This window comes from Elgaria multicarinata, chromosome 1, assembly GCF_023053635.1.
Source record: "Elgaria multicarinata webbii isolate HBS135686 ecotype San Diego chromosome 1, rElgMul1.1.pri, whole genome shotgun sequence".
Lineage (NCBI taxonomy): Eukaryota > Metazoa > Chordata > Lepidosauria > Squamata > Anguidae > Elgaria > Elgaria multicarinata.
The window spans coordinates 189,607,962-189,622,048 of record NC_086171.1 but is presented as its reverse complement, the minus strand read 5'-3'; the positions used below and the strand labels follow the sequence as shown (position 1 = coordinate 189,622,048).

Sequence of the window (14,087 nt, the reverse complement as noted above, 5' to 3'; positions counted from 1 at the left end):
CCCACCTCTGTAGAAGATCTAGTGTAGGGATAGACAACCTGGGGCCTTCCAGGTTTTTTGGATTGCAACTTCCATCATCCCTGACCATCGGCCATGCTGGCTGGTGCTAACAGATGTTGCAGTCCAAACCTTCTGGAAAGCACCAGGTTGCCCAGTGAATGAGCAAACATGTGTGAAGTCTTGCTCTTCTCCACCTGCTTGCTGTTTCACTCACTCACTCACAATCACTGCAAAACATCCCACATCTGTGGGCCTGCAATGAGAGGTGGTTGCATGCTGCTTCTATCCCCAGCACCCAGCTGCACGGTGCTTTCTTAACTTTTCCCAGGAGGAGGTAGCAGCAAGAAGGGAGCGAGCAACAGGGTACAAGGTTAACAGGGAGTGAACCATTTTCTGATATGCAAATTCAATACGTGAGTCCTCTTTCAGTTATGTCCACCTTCAGCCTTATTTGCAGAGCTGTCTTATATTACCTTAGTATGACTCCCATTACAAAATACAAAACCAATGTTATCTGCAATTCTCTGCCATGTCTTTCTTCTACTTTAGTCATGACCAGGGACATATGAGTTCATGTTTTGCTTTGAAACCACATTTCCATTTCCCCAGATAATTATGGAGAATGTGGGCAGACCTTTCAAAACACACACGCACACACAGTTATGATTTCTTGTGTTTCATCTTGGATGATCACCCAGCAAGTTCCGAGATATCATCTGGATTTCATGCATGGCTAATCTTCTGGGGAAATTCATCAGCATGGGGAAAGCATGAAATACCCCACACTAGATAACGTCATGAAAAGGGTAGGCTATGGTTTACTTCTCTTTTCCAAAAAGGAAACACAATATCTGACTACTAGCCTCGATAGTCCTACGAATGTCCTGACAAGCCGAAGACTATGGAGATACAGGTCGCTTAGTCACATAAACACATCAAACACAGGATCCTGCATGTTTCCTGATCATTACACTATCTAAAAATAAATGAAGTCAAATATGTGATAGATCTTGATAGAAAAAGACAATAAGAAATGTTAAATGGTCTAAACAAGAAAAGATGTGCCAGGCATGCTTGTTGTCCTCTGACCACTAAGGAACTTAGTGGTCAGGGCTGGCCCTACCATAAGGTGAAGTGAAGCAGTCACTTCAGATGGCAGTTGGTGGGAGGCAGCAACCAAGTGATGGAAAAGAGAGCTGTGGGCCATGTAACCCCTAAGTCAGCCTGCTGCCCACAGGTGCAGATATTGTCCCATCGTCTGTGTTAAAGAGAGATTCAACTGCCAGCCCAGTCGGCTTTTGTACATGGAATGGGAGTGGGCGCCATCTTGTTTTTCACCTCAGGCAGCAAAATGTCTTGGGCCAGCCCTGTTTAAAACAGTTCCTATTAACTCTCTCTTGTCTGACCGCTAACTCACAACAGTGTTTATGAACGCTGGCACTTGCAAGCATTTCACATATCCTGGCAGCTCGTATCTGGATTATAACCCACTCACTTGGCAGTCAACAGCTTCCGCTTCTCCTCGAGAGATCGCTCACTTTCAGTGGCTTCTTCTTCTGAAGTTGAGTCCGCCGCTGACTCCCTCCTCTTTGGCTTCCTTTTGCGCCACCTTTTCTTACGAAGGGCTGTGTCCGAGCCCAAGCCTTCTGGGTTTCCATACAAGCTGGAAGATCTGGACACAGATTCTGAGCTTTTCTCTGAGGGGATGGGAGATGTGCACAAGGAGACAGGGATGCTCTCCTGGAACATAAGTTGCATGTGCAGGGGAACAGACACAATCGCTTTGTTAGGACAGGAACAGACTATGAAGCCATGCAAGTCAAAACCCAAGTTTGGCAACAAGGGAAGCCAGATTTTTGTGAATCCAACACAAACTGAATACCCAGGACTGAAGAAGAGAGGAGAGGAGAGAGAAGAGAAGCACACTCTGGCCTCTCCTGGGGGACTGAGCACTGCAGGAAGGTTGCACATACTGCTTCCCAAGAAAAACATCACACCAAGGGGAAGACCAGCCTGGCCCCATCCATCAGCCAGAGAAGAGCAGCTGCAGAGAGCTTTGTTCCCCATCCCTGCCGGAAAGAACACTCAGCTTCAACTTCTGGTTGCCCCAGGACTGCAGAAAAGAGGGGAAGCTTGCTTTGGCCCAATCCATTACCTAGGGTGACCATATGGAAAGGAGGACAGGGCTCCTGTATCTTTAATAGCTGTATAGAAATTTCAGCAGGTGTTATCTGTATGCATGCAGCACCTGGTGAAATTCCCTCTTCATCTCAACATTTAAAGCTGCAAGAGCCCTGCCCTCTTGACCAGATAAAAAAGAGAATAGGGCTCCTGCAGCTTTAACTGTTGTGATGAGGAGGGAATTTATTTCACCAGGTGCTGCATGCATACAAATGCCACCTGTTGAAATTCCCTTTTCTGTACAACTGTTAAAGAGACAGGAGCCCTCTCCTTCTTTCCAGATGGTCACCCTACATCCTAGCAAACTAGGATCTGCTGGTGCACATGACTTTTTGAAATCTGTTTAAGCCATCCTGAGGATTGTACCATTGACAGGTGGGATATAAATCTGAGCAAATAATAAGACTGTGCAAGCAGGTCATCAAGTTCAAGAGAAGCTCAATACCCCCTTCCTGCTTCATCTTGGTGCTTTTGCTGAACAGGCCACAAAATCAGAGTCCCTTCTCTTACTGCTGTTATTGGGCTTGTTCAGACAACATGCTAAGACATGGTTAGGCTGCTAACCCTTTTGCAGCAAATGGTTAGTGAGCATGTTTAAACCATGGTTATGTAACCACCATGGTTAGGCACAGTATACATGGAACACTAAGCCATAATGAACCTGCTCAGATTACATGCTAAGCCGCAGTGGTTAAGCACTTTGAGATAAACATTATGGCTTAGTGTGTTATGTGAACCATGACTTAGCATGTTGTGTGAACCATTCCTAATCATAGTGGCTACATAACCAGGGTTTAAACATACTCACTAACCATTTGCTGCAAAAGTTAGTGTCCTAACCATGGCTTGGCATGTTGTCTGAACAGGTCCAGTGTTTAGCTCAAAATCCTTAACCACCATGACTTAGCATGCCATCTGAACAGGGTCATTCTGAACTTTCACATGATGACAAGTTAGTATTGCAAAGAGATAGTAATTTGATTTGCATTTTAATTCAAAATGATCAAATTCGGACTTCCTGAACCAAAACGGAAAGTGGAATGCTGTTTGCCATCAAAATCCATACTGCTCTGAAATTTTCTGATGCAGTTCACAAAAGTAGAGCACATAAAAACATGCGCATTTGGGAAAATGTTTGCCACCGCTTTATGTATGTGAAAACCACTCAAAAATGTGTATGTTTGCAAAAGTGTGCAAACTCCTTGCTTATTTCCTTAAAATGCACACTGAAATTCACACATACCTTTGTGTAGTTAAAAAAAAAATTGTAAACCAATGTGGAAATAAGACGGGATGAATTTAAAACTGAAAAATGAGAATCCAACAGATTCACCCATCACTAGTATTGAAAAGGCAGCTAGATTTTGGGAGGCTTTTTTCTCCCCAGACTATCCACTGCTCTGTAAATTCCGGGGCTACTCCAACAGTCAGAGAGCAAGAAAGCCCAGGATGTGGATTCAAAAAATGAGGAAGGTAAATTAGTATGGCAGAGGCCAGGGCAAGAGTACGCATTTTCTTACATCCAAGTGAGAAGAGAGAAAAGGATGGCATATACTCTTTTCAGGCATTCAATGAACAGGCATGGATCATATGTTTTCATTATTGATAATGAACACCTGAAAGGGCTCTATAAAATTTTATTTATTTATTTATTTATTTATTTATTTATTTATTGCATCTATATCCTGCCTTTTTTTTCCTCCAAGGAACCCAAGGCAGCATACATAGTCCTCCTCCTCTCCATTTTATCCTCACAACTACAACCCTGTGAGGTAGGTTGGGCTGAGAGCCTGTGACTGGCTCAAAGTCACCCAGTGGGCTTACTGCAGATCCTACTGCACAGGACCACAAACAAGCCAACTCATAGTTTGGCATCCTCAGAATGTCATTTTTCTTTTTTTAAAGAAAAAAATATGTAAAGTGCCTAGCCCTAAATGACTGCTAGCGATGGGCTTCAGAGCATATTTCATTGGGTAGATTTTGCAGAGGAGCTGTGGCTGCAGTCACTTTTTTCAAGGTCTTTCCCCCCCTAAAGAGCTTAGGTTTCAAACATACAAAGCTTTGGACACCTGTTGAAATGAGATCACTTCTTGTTGAAAGTGCAAGAATGATGCCTGGCAAAATCTCAAAGGCCAGAGAAGAGTCTGAGTTGGATTTCAGGGGAGTGAGGAAACGGGGCTTCAGAGATTAGCTAGCGCAGAATCAAAGTATGCAAAATGAGCAAATGTATGCTCTCATTTGTGCAGTTCCAGAGGATCTCAGTGCCAACTTTGCATGCACTGTTTTGAATCTCAAGAAGAGATCAGCAAGAAAAGGACAACACCAGACAGCAAAACACAAAACAGGAGATCAGGGTCTGAATTTTGGTTCAATAACTAGGAATGATTTATCAGGATAATTGAGAGAAATGAGTCCTCTCCCTGTGTTCCCCCATCATGCAATTCCAATGGAGTGAGAGGGGAAACAGCAAAGTGTGTGCTTTGTGGCCCTGGCTCTTCTGTTGTGTCACCGTTACTGGATTCATTGACCTCCAAGTCTTAGGGCCTGAATTTCTGTAGTGCAGAACCTTCTCTACTTGTGCGCCCCCAGATGTTTTGGCCTACAACTCCCATCAGTCCAAGCCAGCATGGTCAATGGTGAGAGAGCATAGGAATTATAGGGAAAAGCATCTGTAGAGCCGCAAGTGGGCCATCCTTGCTCACACAGTTTAGAATCCTGATCTTCCAGGATTCTCAATCAGGCAAGGAGCCTATTCCAGTAAGAGAAGGCTCTGCCCTGCATAAATGCCCTACCCAATGCATGGAAGGCCATAAAGACAACGGTGGAAGAGCAGGTCCAAAATGGCCTCATCTCTGCTCTCACCCTCATCATGCGAGGCTTGAATGCCAGAAGAGGGCTGTGGAGGGGAGAAATGAGCAAGTCAAGGGCTCCAACGGTAAGATGTCGGGGAGCAGAAGGTTAGAAAATTAAACCTTCAGTCTACTCCAGCCTTCCCCAACCTGGTGTCCTCCAGAGGTTTGGGGCTACAACTCCCAGCAGCCGCAGCCAGCAAGGTCAGGGACAATGGGAATTGTAGTCAAAAACATCTGGAAGGCACAAGGTTGGGGAAGACTAGTCTATTCTGTTAGGGAGCATGTCGGAAAATGTTGGAGAAGGTTAGCTCTTATAACATGTAGTCAAGTTCACCTTTTGTTCCTCCGACTCCTCAACGAAAAAGGCTTCTCCATTGTCACCCAGCTTCATATGCAGATTGACTGGCTCCCCATTGATTTCTATGTCAACCTAGAAAGAAAGGGAAAATAAATTATTTTCAGCCAAGGGAGCCATCCTATAAGAGGTCGTGATGAAGTTAAGGCAAAGAACATTCTAATAATTTTACACACGGGGATCTAGGAATGGTTGAGGAATTTGACCTTTGCTAATTCCAATTAGGGATGTCAGAGGAATCTATCCAGAGGGTGAAGTTTGCCGAGCTTTCAGCAACTTGGCCCTCTGGACTCTGGCTCACTTGCCTGACTCAAACTGCAGCAAATCTGACCAGTTCACAGATTTGGGGGTGGAGGTGTTCCTTTAAATTGCTGTTTACCCAAATTGTAGACATTTACTCAAATTTTAAAAAATTACCAAATTTATGCTTAGTTTGTATAAATTGCAGCTGTAATATACTGAGAAAGTTCTGGGATTTGGGGAAAACGCCCACGGCTCAAGGAAAATCAGGCAAGAATTCCAAAAGGGCCAGAATTCTCTACAATGGCTATTCCTAATTCTATTCTCAATGTACCTCATCTGCACCTTCAGGAATAATGTACAGATCTGAATTTGGGGTATCCATCAGCTTCAGCATTTTTCAAATATTTCAAAGTATTTTTTAGCTGAAAGAGTACCAAAAGATCTTTTGAAACATGTATTTCCAGAAAAGAGACACTGGCTTAGTTCAGACAACACGTTTCTCAACGGTGGTTTTAGAACTCTTTAGTGGAGTTTTTACACCACCATTGAAAAATGTGTTGTCTGGGGGGAGAACTCCACCCAACAGTTTTTTTAAAAAAAGAAAACACTCCATGCTGAATATCCACACTGTGTAGAGGAGAGTTCCTGGACAATGGTTGTGTTGTGTGTTGTGTGGCAGGCTCCGTGGAATTTACCATTGCATTGAGTTGACTTTTCCCACTGGCTACAGAGTTCCCTGGGAAGAATGGTGAAAACAGGGAGTGTCACTCTAGGAGAACTGCCAGAATTGTTTGGAGTTTTCCACTGTGTAGAGAAATGTGTTGTCTGAACTGAACCAAGGGCATTTAAAGGTTCCCTTCTATTCGGCACTGGTTAGGCCTCATCTTGAGTACTACGTCCAGTTCTGGAAGCCACACTTCAAAAAGGATGCAGACAAGCTGGAGGGGATTCAGAGGAGGGCAATGAGGATGATCAGGGGCCTGGGAACAAAGCCCTATAAGGAGAGACTGAAAGAACTGAACATATTCATCCTTGAGAAGAGGAGACATGATAGCTTTCTTCAAGTACTTGAAAGGTTGTCACGCAGAGGAGGGCCACAATTTCTTCTTGATCATCCCAGAGTGCAGGACAGGGAATAATGGGCTCAAGTTACAGGAAGTCAGATTCTGGCTGGACATCAGGAAAAACGTCCTGACCTGTTAGAGCAGTACAACAATGAAACCAATTCCCTAGGGAAATCATGGACTCTCCCACACTAGGGGCCTTCAAGATGCAGCTGGACAACCACCTGTCAGGGATGCTTTAAGGTGGATTCCTGCACTGAGCAGGGGTTGAACTCGCTGGCCTTATAGACCCCTTCCAACTCAACAACTGTATGAGTCTATGAAATACAATTTTGTGTGTGACTAGATTTCTTTACAGAAATGCAGAAACTGTTAAGAATTGGCTTATGGTGAGGAAAACGTAAGTGAAAGTGACACTGAATGGAAAGAGACTGGTTTGCTCATCCCTACTGGGATCTATTCTGTGCCTTTACTCCACCAGCTTTGATTTGGGTTGCAGCCTTTTACAGCAAAACAAAACCAGTTGCAGCTCATTTCTATATTAGCTCGTTTAAAACTCATGCAAATTCAGCACTGCGTATGGCAGACACCAGTGCCAAGCCAGGGGGGAGAAAAACACACCAGGTAGCAGTAAAAACAGAAAAGCCTATTTCAAACATCAGCCAGGTAGCCGGTCTGCTTTTATTGTTTGGAACTTCTGGCACTGCACAATGCAGTGATGCAGTTGGGATTCTAATATAAATGGAGTGATGCTTTCCATGCTGGCAGCCGCCTGTAGATCAGGGACAGGCAACTGATGTCCACATAGCCCTTCTCCTGGCCTTTTGGTTTGCTTGTTTGGTCTTGGCTTTGTGTTGCCTCTGCCACTCTGTTCCCATGTTTTCTGCTAAATCTGGCAGTGGCAAAAAAAAAGTCACGTTTTCTTTTAAAACAAGGTGCTCAGTCTTGCTTTAAAAGGGAAATGTGCCCTTTTTGTGATTGCCATCCTGCCAAATTTCAGCAGCAATTTCGGTGGTCAGGCAACGTTGGCAATTCTGGCTGAGCCCCCAGTGGGCTCAGCAGGGGAGTGGAATTGGGTCCTGAATGTTGCCCACCTCTGCTCTAGAGTCTGTGATTTATTTTATAACGAAATCTGCTCACTACTTCTTCACATTTTGCAGGCTATTTTCAGAGACCAGCTAAAGAAAACTGAACCAGGAAACAATCTGTAATGCGACCACTTGGAAGACTATAGGCCCATTTGTACAATCCTTATAGCATAATAATGAATTTGCTTAATATTCACAATCAGCCCAATAACTTTTTAGCCCTGCTAAAAAGATTGTATGAAAGGGCATTCAACCCACATGTCCCACAAAAGGCTGGTTGACCACTGTCCTACATGTCCCACAAAAGGCTGGTTGACCACTGTGAGAGCAGAATGCTGGACTAGAATCAGCCTTCCTCAACCTGGGGCGCTGCAGATGTGTTGGACTACAACTCCCAGAATGCCCCAGCCAGCTTTGGCTGGGGCATTCTGGGAGATGCAGTCCAACACATCTGGAGCGCCCCAGGTTGAGGAAGGCTGGACTAGATGAACCTTTGGTCTGATCCAGCGGGGCTCTTCTTCTGTTCACATCTTGCCACATTAATATGGCGACCCTTAGCACACTGCCTTAGAAGTATTGACTTCGGTGAATCTTGGGATGTCTCCATAAATGTGCGTAAGATCCACAGGTTGAAGAACCAGGCCCATTAGTTCTTCTCTCCACACATCTGAGGTCACTTACCACTTTCTCGCTGGAATGCAGAACACGCAGCTTCCCGAAGCGCACATGGAAAGGTGAACAGAGTAAGGAACCATCTGGCTGTCTCACCACAATGACATCAATGCAGCCGGTCAAGGTGGCTGGGTTCAGGCCCCTATACAACTCCTTCACAGTGCCGAACACTGTTTCGGCAATCTGGCCCACATAGTTCATTGTCTGAGACTACAAGCAGAAAGAACAAGGAGACAGGTGAAAGAGGCTTTCAAACAACAACAACCACTATCATGCAATGATTGAATTCTATTGAACCTCCCAACACTAGGTGGCACTGTACCATGTACTTTCAGAGGCACAGGTGGATGGGATATGGGACAGGGCCTTCTCAGTCACAGCACCAAGGCTGTGGATTGCCCTTCTGCAGGAAGCTCGCTTGGCTTCATAACCAAATCATTCTTCTTAAGCCAGGCATTTGGATTTTTTAAACTTTGCACACTGCTGCTACAATTGGCTTATTGGTGCTCTGTTAAGTCTTCATTCCTTCATATTATATTGTGAGAAGTGATTTTATTTCATATGCATTTCATCTGTAGCGCGAGCTATTGTAGCTGAAATGTAGGATTGAAATCTTTTTTTTCCTGTTGTTTTTTAACATTTATATGCTGCTGAATATAATAGAATTCCTCAGCAGTTCACAACAAATATAACATTACAAACACAATTAAAGCATAGCATTAAAACACATCATAAAAACAACTACAACAAAGGGGCAGTAATATGGAGTGGCATAATAAGTTTACTTACAGCCCAGAGAAAACCTGGGTGAACAAGTACGTCTTCAGAAGTCATTTAAAAGATGCCACATTTTCTGCCGCATTTTCACAGAAGAGAGGCTAACTCAGTAGCTAATACTCTAAAATATTTATTTTATTTATTAATAAAATAAAATATTTTAGCCTAAATAAATCATTTTATTTATTTATTTTAATTAAGTAAAATATTTATTTGGGGAAATAAATATTTTATTTACTTAAAATAAATGTTTTATTTATTTTAAATATTCTAAAATAAGATGCCTTTTAAGATACCTTTTTAATAATGTGCTGCTTTTAATAATGTACTAGTTTTAAATGTTTTAATCAATTATATGTATTTTATAGTGTTTGCATTTGTGTTGTACCCCCCTCGATCCAGAGGGAGAGGAGGGTGGTTATTATTATTATTATTATTATTATTATTATTATTATTATTATTATTATTATTATTATTATTCAATTCCTGATTGTTTAGTGTTCTGTATATTACTACTTATTCTGTTCCAAGAAAGATCTGGACGTCTATCCGTGCTCTGGTCTTTATGCTCTTGGGTGACTTTCAGTAGTTTCAAAGAGTTTACAGTGGGGGAAGCAAATTATCACTTGGCAAATGGTCATCTGTATTCACCCAGAGTGATGCAAAGGTTCCTGAAGGACAAAGAGACCAGAAAGAACATAAGATATATTGGGCTTTCAGACCTCATGATTTCCAAGCTCATTCTACTGAGCACATGATGGGTGATTCTAAACATTGGAAGTTAAGCAATACCAGGGCTCTGTGTCACCTGAGATGACCAGGAGATTCAGCTGGTATGAAGGGCGTCACCATAGTGACATATCAGAAATAGTTTTCCTGCACATGAGACGTCACACAAGCCACAGTGAGTCAAAATCTAGACAACGATCACAGAGAAACCAAAACAGAAGCAAGATGATCTCTAAAGTATTCCCTCCCCCCACTCTTTTTAGTCTCTAGTCCAGGAACACCATTTCAATAGAAAGAGACAAAAAGTTTTCAGGTCTATGGAGGGGACAGGAAAGAGAAGGTGAAGGAAGATTCATAGCAAAGGTTCTAAGAATTCTCTCGGATAGATTCAAGATAGTAAAATGTAGCAGTGCTGTCTCTAGGCTTCGGGAAGTTGAGGGCACACCTTGGGCAAGATATCCTCAGTGGGTCCACCCTTCTCTGTGTGATAGTCACCACTGCCTTTTCACTTATCTTCCTGCTTAAGAACAGTGGTGTGTCATCAGGGCTCACAGGATTGAAGCACCAAAACTTTTCAATTAGCAGGGAGGCTGACATCATCTGGGAGCAAAACCAGTAAGATGGCCAAACATATAGGTGCTCCTGGGTATGACTCATACTGAAACACAGGGAACTAGAAGGAGAATGAGGGACAATGTGACCATTATTCTGTGTAGGGAATGGAAGGCGTGGCTGCTTCAGTAAGGTGGTTGGAGAAATCAGCAACGAAATCAAATGAGTTCAAATTTCTACGAATCCAACCTGCGGATTCCACAGACCAGCTTTTTCGAAGTCACATGGATTCCATCGACTATTTATTATTTTTACTTTTCAAAATTTTACACAAATTTGGTCATAAAAAATATGTTAAAAAAAAAGCACCAGTGAAAAACGTGCATTTCCCCCATAGGCTAAAGCATGAAAATGCACATTGGGGGGGGGGGGTTATTTACACATTTTCACAAGTGTAAATTTGCACAAATGCAAATTTGGGAAATTGAAACAAATCTGATTTCATCAATGAGCAGATGACAAATGAAAGGCACCAGATAATCCAAGAAATGCAGAAGAAACAATTATTATTATTATTTACAAAATCTGTACATCCCTACTGCTCAGCAAGGTGAAAATTCGTGGACTGGAGTGGTGGAGGACTGATTTATCTATGCTGGTTTCTGTACGTGCTCTGGGAGCATCATGGTGGGGAGGCCCATACACCTGGCCACAAAAAGAGGAAATGCATTAGGCAAAGAGACAATGACGATGCTGATTTGCATAAAATTTGCATGTGCTCATTAATATGTATTTAACAGAAAAGCTAGACATTTCATTGTAGTGGTAAAAATTGTGGCAAGGTGACCTGTACACCTGCGTAGGCCGTCTACTGCCACAGTGCTAAGTGCAGGCAACTTCAAGGCCCCTGAACTCCCTTCTTTTAATTCTTGATCTTTAAATCAAATTTGGATTGCCCTTCAAACAGAGCATGAAGCCCTCTCCTCCAATAGTCCTTCAGAGAGCCAGTGGGGTGTAATGGCTTCTAGTCCCCACTCAGCCCCACTGGGTGACTTTGGGCCAGTCACAGAGTCTCAGCCCAACCTACCTCACAGGGTTGTTGTTGTGAGGATAAAATGGAGAGGAGGAGGATTACGTATGCCACCTTGGGTTCCATGGAGGAAAAAACTCAGGATATAAATGCAATAATAAATAAAATTAAATAGAGGACTGTATTCCATAATAGTAGGGCATGTGGTCACCCTACAGCCAAAGCAAAGAGTGGTACACATTTTCTTCTCCATTAGATCTCATATCCCTGCTCCAAGGACAATGTTTCGAAATGCCATAAGAGAAATGGATGTTCACACCAAGCAGGATATAACACTTTAAAAACGTTATGAAAACAGTATATGTAATGTGTCCTGGGCCTGAACAGTTGTCATAACCATTATAAACCATTATAAGCAGTAGTGTAGATCCTGCCCAGACTGCTAAATGATTAATTGCATGTGTTTTGGCCAATAAATAAGTTCATAGATGAAATTTGCATGCAGGAAAACAGAAGTAGCGTTCTTCAAAATGACTAATTTCAGATTACAACTGTGTGTATCGTGGCAGACACCTTAGAAAAGGCATTCCCTCCTATGGGGGAGAAAAGGTGTGTGGGGGAGAACACCTCCTAAAATGGTGCTAGTTATCTGGAGTCTTCAGAAGTATTTGTATTTAAAACAAACATTTTTTTTAAAAAAAACCCACAGACCACAGCTTCTGCTCAATTAATAGAGAGCAGCTTTTCAGTTGATTAAGAATATCATCCTATGCATGTTTAGCTGGGGGCACGGGGAGGCTTACAACTCCCAGCATGCCCCAGCTAGCCATGATGGTTTGGGCATGCTGGAAGATGTAGGCCATTCTGTCTAAACATGCATAGGATTGCACCTTCAAAGTTTTAAACGTTAATATAACTGACAAATTCACACTAATTCAGTGTTACAGCCTGGTTCATCACTTAACACAGGGTCTTTTCAGTGGCCCTGACTGCACTGTGACCTTTGGTTTTCCCTAGCTTTTGAATCGCAAGTTAGAAGTTTTTAGCACTTTTAAAATCTTGCCTTTTAGATGCTCTCTGGCCTTAGCTAGACCTAAGGTTTGTCCCAGGATCATCCTGGGGTCATCCCTGTTCATGTAAATGACACACAGGGGATCCCGGGAGCAGGCAGGCATGACCCCGGGACAATCCTGGGATAAACCTTAGGTCTGGCTAAGGCAGGGTGACCAAACGCCCGGATTTGGCCGGACGGGCCAGGAAATCGGGGGGTAAATCCCCGTCCGGCCGGAAATGGCCTCCCCCGGCCTTTTGCCCGGGAAATCGGGGCCTCTTCTTGGTCGTCGCCACCATGGCGACCAAGGAGAGGCCTCAATAGAAGCCAGGGGAGCCAAGACGGGTGTTTCCGTGTTTGGGAAACACGCGGCTCTCGGGGCTTCTATTAGGGCGTCTCCGTGGAGGAGACGCTCCAATAGAGAAGCCCACGCGGCCGGCCCGTTTCCCAATCAAACAAACAACCCCCCTCCCGGCTTAAGACCCGCCTTCCTACCTGATCCAGACGCGATTGGATCAGGTTAGGAAGGCGGGTCTTAAGCCGGGAGGGGGGTTGTTTGTTTGATTGGGAAACGGGCCGGCCGCGTGGGCTTCTCTATTGGAGCGTCTCCTCCAGGGGACGCTCCAATAGAGAAGCCCATGCAGCCGGAGCATTTCCCAAACAAGGAAACAAACCCCCCTCCCGGCTTAAGACCCGCCTTCCTACCTGATCCAGACGCGATTGGATCAGGTAGGAAGGCGGGGGTTTGTTTCCTTGTTTAGGAAACGCTCCGGCCGCATGGGCTTCTCTATTGGAGCGTCCCCGTGGAGGAGACGCTCCAATAGAGAAGCCCATGCGGCCGGAACATTTCCCAAACAAGGAAACAAACAAACCCCCCTCCCGGCTTAAGACCCGCCTTCCTACCTGATCCAGACGCGATTGGATCAGGTAGGAAGGCGGGTCTTAAGCCGGGAGGGGGGTTGTTTGTTTGATTGGGAAACGCTCCGGCCGTATGGGCTTCTCTATTGGAGCGTCTCCTCCACGGGGACGCTCCAATAGAGAAGCCCATGCGGCCGGAGCGTTTCCCAAACAAGGAAAAAAAACCCCCTCCCGGCTTAAGACCCGCCTTCCTACCTAATCCAGACGCGATTGGATCAGGTAGGAAGGCGGGTCTTAAGCCGGGAGGGGGGTTGTTTGTTTGATTGGGAAACGCGCCGCCCCTGTGGGCTTCTATTGGAGCGTCTCCTCCACGGGGACGCTCCAATAGAAGCCCATTAGAGCAGCGCGTTTTCCAAACAAGGAAACAAACCCCCTCCCGGCTTAAGACCCGCCTTCCTACCTGATCCAGACGCGATTGGATCAGGTAGGAAGGCAGGTCTTAAGCCGGGAGGGGGGTTGTTTGTTTGATTGGGAAACGCGCCGCCCCTGTGGGCTTCTATTGGAGCGTCTCCTCCACGGGGACGCTCCAATAGAAGCCCATTAGAGCAGCGCGTTTCCCAAACAAGGAAACAAAC

General features: G+C 44.4%; 1 protein-coding gene across 2 annotated transcripts in view; it reads right to left on the bottom strand.

The window, feature by feature from the left end:
• Positions 1-14,087, bottom strand: part of LPIN3 (lipin 3) — a 55,907-nt gene that overhangs the window by 22,478 nt on the left and 19,342 nt on the right. The window contains exons 2-4 of one of the 2 annotated variants that reach the window (XM_063145555.1): positions 8,465-8,665; positions 5,368-5,463; positions 1,496-1,740 (exon numbers count right to left, since the gene is read on the bottom strand). In XM_063145555.1, coding sequence (XP_063001625.1) covers positions 1,496-1,740; positions 5,368-5,463; positions 8,465-8,656 — 533 coding nt within the window. In that variant the 5' untranslated portion in view covers positions 8,657-8,665. Of the gene's footprint in view, positions 1-1,495; positions 1,741-5,367; positions 5,464-8,464; positions 8,679-14,087 lie in introns of those variants that run through there. The other variant, XM_063145556.1, reaches the window with a different exon arrangement.